At 44.3% G+C, this 12,471-nt stretch overlaps 1 protein-coding gene across 6 annotated transcripts in view; it reads right to left on the reverse strand.

Moving 5' to 3' along the window:
• HDAC4 (histone deacetylase 4) overlaps positions 1 to 12,471 on the reverse strand; it is a 356,361-nt gene that overhangs the window by 304,025 nt on the left and 39,865 nt on the right. For all 6 annotated transcript variants that reach the window (XM_017875573.1, XM_017875571.1, XM_017875572.1 and 3 more), the window contains exon 2: positions 920 to 1,160. In XM_017875573.1, coding sequence (XP_017731062.1) covers positions 920 to 941 — 22 coding nt within the window. In that variant the 5' untranslated portion in view covers positions 942 to 1,160. The remainder of the gene's footprint in view (positions 1 to 919; positions 1,161 to 12,471) is intronic.

Consider the following 12,471-nt stretch of genomic DNA (forward strand, 5'->3'; position numbering starts at 1 on the left):
TAGCAGAGCCTCAGGTGCCTGTCCAAGCATCTGTCGAGTGGCCACCGTCTTCTCTCTCAGGTGGACGCAAGACAGAAGTCGATGGCTAAGTGCCCTTGAAGGCCACGGTGCGCTGGAAGTGGCAGGAGGCTAGGCAGCACAGGAGTAGCTGTGCAGGAGCCCCACACTCAGGCAGGTCGGTGGTGGGCCTCAAGGTTTCGTTACGGCGCACGGTCGGTGACTTTCCGAGGACAGACAGTGTGAAGTCGTAAATGGACGGGCCCATGACATGCTTCTGAAGCTCAGAGCAGGACAGGCTTGCTCCCCAATCCCGTGGGCCCCGACCTGCCTGCTCTGTGACCTCAGGTAAGTTCCTTCTTCCCTCCAGGCCTGAGATGATCTGGGGCTGTACTAAATGCATATAGAATTATACGTAAAATGCTGAGCGCAGCCTCTCACAGAGGCACTCAAACACCAGGAACAACCATGGCCACCAACTGAATGGGAACATGAGCTTCTTCCCAGGTAGCCCAGACGCGCGGTCGGAGGAGCACTCCCACCCCTCACACAACCCCTCATAAAACAACAAAGACACTGGGCAAGAAACCAGCTCTCCACATCACAACCTAACCTTTAAACATCACCCTCGTCAAAAAGCACTTCTCTCCTGGCAGCGACAAAACCTGTGTGACACTCAAGTCAGCCTGCAAACCAGGACCGCAGACTTGACTCCAGATCCTCCCAGGTTTTATCATTCTTCTTTCACCAAGAGGAAGAACAAACCATCCATTCTGCACTGTGTGCTGTCAAAACCAACGGTGACCACTATCAAGAAAAACAAAAGTCTCGAATTCAGAAAGCAAGCTGCAGCCACAAGAAATTCTACTTTGGAAAAAGAAAGCCCCACTGTGTGCCCAGAGAAGAAAAGACCAGGCCTTACCTGGATGGCTTTGGGAGCTCATTGCTGGCAACGTCCACTCCTTTAAGTGATTCGAAATGGCTCAAAATTTCCACGGAAACGATAGCTCCAGTGAGCTCCGAACTCCCACCAACACATACAAGTACCGGGACAGTCAGGGCTGGGTCACAGACGTTCAAACGCAGAGCCTCACCGGCAAGGTCTCATGAGCCAGGTAACCCACAAGGAGAGCAGAGGCGTCTGCTGGCTTCTGCAGATGAACCTGCAAGGTTAGGAGAAAAGAGACTGGAGTTACAACATGGAAGTTCCGATCTGGAAAACAACATCCAACTAGGGAAATGATGACTTCCTTTTTTTTTTTTTGAGACAGAGTCTTGCTCTGTCTCCCAGGCGGCAGCATAGTGGCACAATCTGGGCTCACTGCAACCTCCACCACCCCCACAACCCTGGGTTCAAGCAATTCTCCTGCCCCAGCCTCCCAAGTAGCTGAGATCACAGGTGCATGCCACCAGGCATGGCTAATTTTTGTATTTTTAGTAGAAACGGGGTTTCACCATGTTGGCCAGGCTGGTCTCGAACTCCTGACCTCAAGTGATCCACCCACCTCGGCCTCCCACAGTGCTGGGATTATAGGCGTGAGCCACCATGCCCCACCAACTTCCTTCTTTATCCTTGCTCTGACCAAGGACTGATAGAACAGTTCAAATGGAATCATTTCTACAAATACGAGCAGTTGGGATTTTTGTTAGTAAATCACAGACATGTACAAATGTCTCTGGAGAGCTGGGTTTCTCGGCCTCAGCACCACTGGGATTTGGGTTTGTGTATTCAGTTGTTGGGGTGTAGGGGCTGCCACACACATTATAAAACATTTAGTAGGATCCTGGGCCTCCACACACCAGATGCCAGTAGCATCTTCCAAGTCATGACAACCAAAAATGTCTCCAGGGAGTGCCAAAGGTCCTCTTGGGGACAGTATCATCCCCTGGTTCAAAATCTCTGATCTAGAGACAGCTTCCTTACTCATTCCAGAAGTTTCCCCAACATTAGGCTTTTGAGAGGAAGCAGAGTATCTTCCAACTAATATAAATTTATTCTAAGTTATATTAGCTTATGAAATAAATATGAAATAAAATGTTTTAAAAGAAAAATCACTTTCAGCACATTCCCACCACAGAATGTCATTACTGCACACTTGCGTCAGCCTCGATCCATAGACATTCATATTCACAATGTCTGTGTAATCACAGAATTTAATTCTAAAGTCCGCATTCCTCACGTAACATAATAACCTAAAATAGTTCCCTCATGTTTCTGTCTTCGTAATGACAGTTTTTTTTTTTCATTTTCTGCTTATAAAAACAATACATGCTCATCACAGGTAAGTATTTAAAAAGTCATCCATGATGCCATCACACAGAGACAAGCCCTCGGTAACATTCTGACATGCTTCCTTGCCATTGTTTTTCTTTGCCTTTTGCCCATACGAACCTCTAATGATACAGTTGTCTGCCATGTTCTCTGGGCTGATATTAAAGCCAGGCGTTTTCCAATGGCATTAACAATACCTGGTAAGCTTCGTTTTGAAGGGTTGTTTCCTATCCCATGTGTGATAGACAGCTGCCCCGCCCCACTTCAGGAGCTTCGGATGAGTCTGATGCGCCCAAGGAAGTGTCAGGCCAAAGACTGGCATGTGACACCAGCTGAGCTCGTCCAGTTCTCTTTCCAAGGCCTACCTCTTCAATAGATCAGTCACTAGATGAACCCAAAAGGGACAAGTCTCAGAACTCCTACCACTGAGAGTCCCTGGCTGATCCCAGCTCAAGTGCTTCTGTGTTCATCTTTCTTTAAAAATGTGACAAATTCCTTTTCTTAATTAGTCTAGAATATTTTTTTTTTTTGTTGCCATTGAATTGCTTATAACCAAAGAACTCTAACCAATTCATCATGTAAAGAATCAGCCCAGCCCCCAAGGCTGTCTATCTAGATGCTTTCCAATTTTATGTTCATTGTATCTACAACTCTGATTAATATCTTCATGACTGTTGTTCTGTATCTGGTTATCTCCTTAGGAACAACAATGACTTATTTGTCTTCAGGGTCAGAATGTTTATTCATCTCTTGGTTAGAAAGAGACATTTTCTTGAAGGGAATGTAGATGGCATATTTTGCAAACCCTCACAAATCTCAGATGACAGTATCCTTCACACAAAAAAACATCTTGGCTGGGTATAAAAATCTTGGATCAGAAATATGCCCCCCTCAAATCTTTGGATGTCATTCCCCCCTCAACATTGTAGAGAAGTTTAAGTCCAGCTCAACCACAGCTTCTTTCCAGGTAAAACTTTGGGGGCTGAGTCTTAATGTTGTGATTGTTGCCATTTCCTCCCACCTGGAATCTACTAGCATTTTTTTTCTTGAATCTTAAAATTCAAAAATGTTGTCAGAAGATACATAAGTAAGAGTCTTTTATTTTGTTCAAAATATGACTCTTTCAACAAATACAAGTCTTCTTTCTGCTCAGGAAAATGCTCTTCAATTACGTCATTGATTATTATTTTTGTTAAACTTGTTCTGGCTTCTTCAGAGTTCCTATGCTGTTTGGCTGAAGTCTCCCCATCAGATCTGGCCTCTTTCACCGGTGACACATCTGTTGTTTATTCTGCATTCCCAGGCAGCCTCTCAAGTATGTCCTTCACTTCACTGCTGCTATTTTCCACAATATCCACTTTACTCCTTATGGTTTCAAATACAGATTTTAACTAAGCCATGAACTCTTTGTTCTCAACCACTTCCCTTTAAACTCATCCCATCATCTTCTCCCTCGGCCTAGTCCCTCCTCATGCATCACCTTCTGTCTCTCTTTGTTGAGCCAGGTCTTCTTTTAGCCAAAGTCTTTTGAAAATATTTTTTCCTGATTTAATTTCATTTTCAGAGGCATATTCTTCTGTACTTCAGGATATTTCCCTCTTCCACACATTCTGGGATACCTTTTTTTTTTTTTTGGACAGGTCCAAAGGTGAGGTTTATTTCTGTTTATTTATCCTCAAATAAGAATAAGCTCTAGTCCAGACCTGAGGATTGCCAAGAGGCTATGTGTGCTCACTCCTACCCTGTTCTGTGTTCACTTTAACACTGGTCAATTATGCTCCTCAAAGCTACTGTTCTGGCAAGCTGACATGCACAGTTCCCAGCCAAATGTCCAGTGTCTAGCAAGGTTTCACCTAACATCGCACTGACAGCTAGAGACGGATTCTTCTCCCAACTGCGGATTCAACAGAACACAGGCGTTTCCACTATAATAGAAATGTTTTGGAAGAACCTCATGCTCTTGCAAAACTGTATATGAAAAACACAAGGGCTTATCTAAAAAAACAGAAAAGTTGCAGTAGACTATTCAAAACTATGCTATTTCATCACCAAGGTATTACAAAATTAATAACTCAAGAAAACATGACACAGTTTAAAATCTATCTATCTATCTATCTATCTATCTATCTATCTATCTAATAGTCCTAATAAACATCCAGTAAACTTAGAAATTTACCTTTTAAAAAGGTGAAAACAGTTTGATGGAACAGTAAAAGGAAGAATTAAAGCATTAAGTTATAGAATCAGGGACAGCTAAACCCAACTATATCAGTGAGCATATCAAACTGTCTGAACACCCCATTTAAAGGGCAGGGGTTGTCAGACTGGATAACAAAGCAAGACCCCACTTTCCCAGAGTATAAAGAGGAATCTTGTGAGGAAGACTAAAAAGCATTTGGAGAGAGGAGGCTATGTGTTTTACAAGGTACAATCAATCTTCCCCAAGCACTATACACCCAACTATGTGCTGCTTACAAGGAATCTATCTTATGTTTAAAATACACAAACAGATTAAAAGATGGACAAATGTATATCACATAACTAATCAAAAGGAAGCGGTAATGGTTATATTTATATTGAAGTAAATTTTAAACAAAGAACATTACCAGCAATACAGAAGACCACTTCATAATGATAGCGGGGTTGGTTCGCCAAGTAGACACATAGTCCTAAACATTTATGCACCTGCTAGCAGAGCTTCACACTTGACGCAAGCAGTGTGCGCAGGTATTCACTCACACCTCGGTATTTCCATACAAGTTTACATTTCAACAATCATGAGTCTATACTGAGACCTCAGATCCCAACATCACAAGGTATAAAATAAAATCATAATAAAATATAAAATAATAAAAGCCTAAGAAGAAATGGACAAATCTACAATTATAACTAGGAATTTTCACACCCTGCCCTTAGTAACTGTTAGAACAACTAGACAGAAAGTAAGTAAGAACAGAGAAGACTCGACCACTACCACCCAACTTGACCAAAATGACATTCATGGAACACTCCATAAACAACAGCTGAATACACATTATTCACATTCTTTTTTGAAAACATGCACAGAACATTTACCAAGATAGAACATCTTCTGGGCCATAAAACCAGTCTCAAATTTAAAAGGACACAAGTCAAGTCATACAAAGTATGTTCTCTGACAAAACTGAAATTAAACTAGAAATCAATAACAAAGATATCTGAAAATCCTAAGTATTTGCAAACTAACACATCATGGGTCAAAGAAAAAATTTAAAAGAAATTAGAAAGCACTTTGAAATCAATAAAAATGAAAATACAACATATAAAAATCTGCAGTGCTGAGGAGGAAACGTAAGCACCAAATGCCTGTGTTAGAAAAGAAGGCCTCGATTCAATGACCTTAGATTTCACTTTAAAAAATTAGAAAAGAACAAATTAAACTCAAAATAAGAGGCAAAAAAAAAAAAAGAAAAACAGTAACAGAAGAAATCAATGTAACAGAAAAGAGAAAAATCAATGAAACTCAAAGCTGATTCTTTGGGACTATAAAATTGATAAAACTCTAGCCGAGCTGATAAAGAGAAAAGACAAAGATTAACAACATTGAGAATGAGAGAGGGGGCCAGGTGTGGTGGCTCACACCTGTAATCGTAGAATTTTGGGAGGCCAAGGTGGGTGTCTTGCTTGAGCTCAGGAGTTCGAGACCAGCCTGGGCAACATTGTGAAACCCTGTCTCTACAAAAAATTAAAAAAATAAGCCGGGCGTGGTGGCACATGCCTGCAGTTCCAGCTACTCGGGAGACTGAGGTGGGAGGATCGCTTGAACCCAGGAGGTCAAGGTTGCAGTGAGCCAAGATCACGCCACTGTACCCAGCCTGGGTGACAGAGCAAGACTCTGTGCCCAAAAAAAAAAAGAACAAGAGTGGGAATTGACTATAGATTGCACAAATATTAAAAGGACAATGGGGAATATTATGAAAACTTTATGCCAATGAATTTGACAACTTAGATGAAATTAACAAATGCCTTGAAAACCCAAGCTACCAACGCTCATTCAAGAGAGAGACACGACAGCAACACACATCTTCATGGGCCTGGATCCATCAGGGCGGCCGGCCTGTGACACTCACTGTCATGATGTTTGCCTGGTGGTGACATCCAAATCGCCTTTTTTCTGCACTTATTACTTAGAATTCCAATGCAAGGACGAGCTTTCACTGCTCCATCTTTCCAGTGACTCAGTAATCTAATTCCATTCGTATGGACTCACAGTTACGTTATCCTCTGTGTTATTAGTCCAATACTGTCCCCATTTGTGTTGCTGCTAAAGCGCCCACCATTGGGAGCTCCTGCAAGCCAGCTCATATGTTTTCTGGCAAGCCTCCACTCCAGTCTTTTTTTTTTTTTTGCAGCATTTTTTTCTTTTTTTTTTTNCCTGGGTGACAGAGCAAGACTCTGTGCCCAAAAAAAAAAAGAACAAGAGTGGGAATTGACTATAGATTGCACAAATATTAAAAGGACAATGGGGAATATTATGAAAAACTTTATGCCAATGAATTTGACAACTTAGATGAAATTAACAAATGCCTTGAAAAACCCAAGCTACCAACGCTCATTCAAGAGAGAGACACGACAGCAACACACATCTTCATGGGCCTGGATCCATCAGGGCGGCCGGCCTGTGACACTCACTGTCATGATGTTTGCCTGGTGGTGACATCCAAATCGCCTTTTTTCTGCACTTATTACTTAGAATTCCAATGCAAGGACGAGCTTTCACTGCTCCATCTTTCCAGTGACTCAGTAATCTAATTCCATTCGTATGGACTCACAGTTACGTTATCCTCTGTGTTATTAGTCCAATACTGTCCCCATTTGTGTTGCTGCTAAAGCGCCCACCATTGGGAGCTCCTGCAAGCCAGCTCATATGTTTTTCTGGCAAGCCTCCACTCCAGTCTTTTTTTTTTTTTTTGCAGCATTTCTTACTTTCTGATTTTACAAGATGTCCCTGTCACAGCCCCGGAATCAATGGCTTCTCCAGGGAACCCCAGTTCCTTGTTTGGGAGGACTGTGTTCAGACCCAATCTAGTGCTAGATGTGCTCATTGCTGCTGGGCGACAGAGCGCGCAGGGCCCTCTTAGCAGGCGGTGTGCGTAGGTACTCACTCACATCTCAGTATTTCCGTACGAGTTTACACTTGTACAATCACGAGTCTATACCGAGACCTCAGACGCCAGCATTACAAGGTGGAGTTTAGTCTTCCCCTTTCCTTGTTTTTATTAACTATCTTTCTAACAGTGGGAAACCTGGTTCCTATTAGCTACAGTATCTTGTCTCATTTGTTCAATTCTGGTCCACACATCAAGTCGTTTCAGAATTGCTCACCTCTACACATGAGAAACACACTCACAAGACCACCATTTATAGACGATTCTCCTTGTTCTCAGCCTTACCGTGTCCAGCTAAGGCACTGGTTTCCAGAGTCATCAGGTGAGTGCATTTGCAAGAGAGTTAAATTCCTTGGTTAGTATATGTATTTCATTTCGGGTTCCCCACATACTGGTTGGTTTTAGTCATTTATTTTTTGGATATGTAAAAAGTACAAATATTTTAAGTAAAAAAAAGTGTTCATATTGATATTTGCAATTTAAGATTTCACAGGTTTTAACATGAATTTCCCTTTTAAAACAAAAAAAAGCTTTTATATTATGAAAACTTCAAACATACACGAAGTAAAGAGAACCGTGTTACAGCCCACAGCCCCTAGCTTCGACGCCGGCCAACACCTTGGCATTCACGCTCCATCGGTACCCCCTTCCACCTACACTGACATGTCCAAAAGTCAACCGCACCATTTTGAAAATGGGTATACCCCGTGCAACCCTATGACTAGGTGAGTTTTTCCTTACGTTTAAATGCATAGCCAAGCTAATGAGAAATACGTTTGACAGCATGATGTGTCCAGAATCCAGCTGTGTCATAAACAAGAGCGCTTCTTGGAATCGTGTGTCCTCTGCGCTAAGGGAAGCAGAAGCCACTGCAAGCTTCTGAGCAGGACAGAGGATCTGGGGCTGGGCTGAGATGACAGAAGCAGCTTGGGCAGGGACCCCTTCCCAGAGCTGGCAGGTGGGGGCTCTAGCCACTGGGGAGTGCTTGGAAAACATTCCCCTCCACTTGGTCACATACTCAGCCTCCGGGTCTCCTTTTCAGTCAGAAATGGTCGTTCCCTGGTGGCTCTGGTGAAGGCTCACTGAGAGCCGGGTCACCAGGGCCCACCCACAGCCTCCTGGGAGGAAGCCAGTGGGAGCTGCGATTTAGAGAGGAAGCAGAAGACGGGGGACTCTGCAGACGAGTGCATCTGACATGAGGAGGCTAAGAAGCCAGCTCCAGAACCTGCTGGGCAGAACATCAATGCCCACAGTCTGTGAACCCTTCCTTCTGGAAATCAGTGAGAACGCAGGGCGCTTGAGCCAAAGCAAGTGAGAATTCAGGTTTTACAGAGCAGGCATGTGGCACCGAAGGGACACCTGTTAGAAGTTCACGGTTGCAAGCAATAGAAATGGACTTTGGATAATCTAGGCAAACAGAGGAAGCTCCTGGGAGGGAACGGGGTAGCTGGCAAAACAGGTGGAGGGACCCAGAGGCAGGAATTAATGGAGAATCCCTTCAGAACACTGTCCAACCACACCTGATGGCCTGCGATGAGCCACACCCCTTGACTGGGGAGGCCAGGACACCCTTACAGACAGCGCCACCAAGGTGAGTCCAATGGGAACAAGGGTCATTCCTCGAAGGAAAGCTAAAGTGTCATTACCAGAGGGGGAAATAGGACCAGGCAGACAGATGCCAGACAGTCGCAAGGGGACCTGGAGACCCCGGCTCCCGTGTTATAGCTGGGGAGACTGAGTCAGCAGCCATGATGCTCAGTTGGGCTAAAAAAGTAGCTCCAACAGCCACAGACAGGACTGTCAGGGTCTGCCCAGGCGCCCCACCTTCCTGCAGCAGGACTCCAAGGTGTTCTGGCTCTGGCTGAGTCTGTTGTGACCCATGTGCTGGCTTATCTGATGAGCACCTGCCCCGTGCCTGGCTGCAAGTTCTGCTGAGAGCAAACGAGGACATGTGTTTCTTCGCATCCCCGGATCCTGGCTTGGAAAAGAGTACTAGACAGGAAGCGGGGGCACCCGAGCTCCACCTGGCTCCTCAGGACAGGGCACTGGACAGGGAGCGGGGGCGCCCGAGCTCCACCTGGCCCCGGCACTACCCCAGAGGGCTCTCGTACCCTGGACCAGTGCCTTGTCACCCCTGAGCCTGCTTCTCTTCTCCCCACCTAAGTACTGCGTTGGAGTTCATCGGCATCCCTGGTGTGCTGCAGGAAAAAGGCTCTGGGGCCAGTGCTGTCTGGGAAATGGAAGTTCTCCAGATGGCTTAGAGGCTACAGGTGAGCACAGGAAAGGCCCCTCTCTCTCCACCTCCACACCCACATGTCCCACCTCCCAGAAGCTGCTCCTGACCACCCCGCCCCAGACGCTCACTCCTGTCACCCTCCTTCCTTGCCCTTGCAAGTTCTTTCCTTTTTCTGATATTTCATTCTATGTTGACGTTAAGCAGTTGTTTATTTTCTCATTATCTGTCGGCCCCTCTGCCTGTCCCTGGCTGGAATGCGGCCTCCGGTTGAAGCCCTGACACAAGGCACACAGTAGGCACACAACAAAACTGTGAACTGGATGAACGTTTTAAGGCCTTCCTGGATTCCCCTCAGCAACGACCTCACAGGGGCTGAAGTTGAAAGCAAATTGCAAAAGAAACCGTTTTCTGCCTTCTGGCGGCTAGAATTAAGTTCTAAGGATCTGATATCAAAGACTCCAGGAATTCACAAGTTTGTGGTACTTTAAGCCTCAGGATTCCCAAGCCTCTGACAGCCTGCAGAGGGCTGCCATGAGAAAACCAGAGTCACATACAATGCAGGGAACTGCTGTTGGCCCTCAGAATATCTGGGTTAAAAGAAAAACTTCACATGCATCTTCATGAAGATCATGGGCAGAGAGGAGAAAATTTAAGGAGTTAAGAACAAACAATTCTACAGCTGAAAACTAAATGAAACCCCTCATAAAGAAAGCAGTGCTATCTCGAGCCCACGAGGAAAGCAGAGTCTTTTCCATTGGATCTGGGATGAGAACCTGTCAGTCAGCTGTCTGCCTGGCTTAGTCATACCTCTCCTCTTCCTGCCCGTTCCGTCACTTTCCCCTTAGGTGGTGTGTCTTTGAACAACCCAATGCAACACTCACAACATAAAAATGTACTACAAATTAAATGCTTTAATAAGACTTAAGCATGATCTAGTTCTTTTTGTCTTGATGTATGTGTCTAATGATAACTTCACTAACCAGATTAGACACCTACGATGATCACTTTTCTAAGAAAACACATGGAAAGCACATGCTACTAAGATCTCAAGAATCCATTTGTTTCTGAAAGGCGTTTGAAATGTATATCTGCATATCCCTAACTAAAATACATTCTAATAAATAATAGACGAATGTAGACATACTACAACTTTCAAACACAATGGCTTTTATGACTGCATTTTCCCCTAACTTACCAGATGCACTAAAGTCCACATTGAGCCTCAGAGCCTGTGATATTAATTTACAAGCACCTTTAGCAAGACGGAAATGGTCACTCTGCCAAGTGAGCAGTTTCTGACACTGGGCATCTGTTTATATAAAGACATCTCTTTATTTTCATTTCTGCTCCACACAGAATAAATGAAAGCAAATGCATCACTGACGCTTAAGTGTGGGCGTATTTGCTTCACCAAACACTTGGAGTCTAAGGTTACCTATGGTTCCTCCCTCCTGCAGCTTGGAAATTTTGAAATTTTAGTTGACTTAACTTCTTTCTTTCTTTTTTTTTTTTTTTTTTGAGACGGTGTCTGGCTCTGTCGCCCAGGCTGGAGTGCAGTGGCCGGATCTCAGCTCACTGCAAGCTCCGCCTCCCGGGTTTACGCCATTCTCCTGCCTCAGCCCCGGAGTAGCTGGGACTACAGGCGCCCGCCACCTCGCCCGGCTAGTTTTTTGTATTTTTTAAGTAGAGACGGGGTTTCACCGTGTTAACCAGGATGGTCTCGATCTCCTGACCTCGTGATCCACCCGTCTCGGCCTCTCAAAGTGCTGGGATTAGCGCTGTCACGTTTCTTTGTGGTAGCTTGGTAAGATTTTTTAGAAGAATGTTCTCTGATGGATTCATAGCTGCTAAGACTTTTGCTCTTTGGAAAGTTTATGGTTTATTCCATGACTTAATTTCATGACTTAATTTCATGGAATAAGCCATAAACTNGACTTTTGCTCTTTGGAAAGTTTATGGTTTATTCCATGACTTAATTTCATGACTTAATTTCATGGAATAAGCCATAAACTTTCCAAAGAGCAAAAGTCTTAGCAGCTATGAATCCATCAGAGAACATTCTTCTAAAAAATCTTACCAAGCTACCACAAAGAAATGTGACAGCGCGGGGAGGGCCAGTCTGATCCCTTACCACAGACCCTCCCCGCCCCATTTCACGGGCAGTGACTGTGGTTCAAAGTGCTCACCATGGCCTCAGCCTGCCATGCTGGTGAAGGAACGGCAAGCGCTAGAGAACCAAAAGGAGAACCCAGAGGCACACAAAGGAGAGCAGCCTGCAGAACCCAGTCCAGAACAGCAAATACAGACCATCTCCTGGGCAACAGAGAGCCTTCCCCAAACAGGGAGTGAGGCCACGATACCCACTCTCATCACTTCCGCTCAACACCCTGGCAGAGATCCTAGCCAGGGCAGTGAGGCAAGAAAAGAAAAGAAAGGAAAAAGACTAGAAGAGAAAATGTCACTCTTCACAGATGGCACAGTGTGTACACAGAAAACTCAAAACCATCTACCAATAACTTCTAAAACAACCAAGTGAATTTCATAGGACCGCTGAGTAAAAGGTTAATGATGTACCAAAATTAAAAGCTACTGTATTTCTATATAGCGGCAATAAGCAAATACAAAATAAGCTTTGAAAACAAGATAACATGCATAATAGCATACAACACGGGCAAATATCCAGGACTAAATCTATCAAGAGACATGTAAGAATTTTATATGGAAAACTACAAAACGTAAGTGAAATTAGAGATCTCAATACATGGAGGAATGTACCACGTGCATGGACTGGAAAACCCAGTGAGATTCAGATGTCAATG

Source organism: Rhinopithecus bieti, unplaced genomic scaffold (assembly GCF_001698545.2).
Source record: "Rhinopithecus bieti isolate Rb0 unplaced genomic scaffold, ASM169854v2 scaffold_7884, whole genome shotgun sequence".
Lineage (NCBI taxonomy): Eukaryota > Metazoa > Chordata > Mammalia > Primates > Cercopithecidae > Rhinopithecus > Rhinopithecus bieti.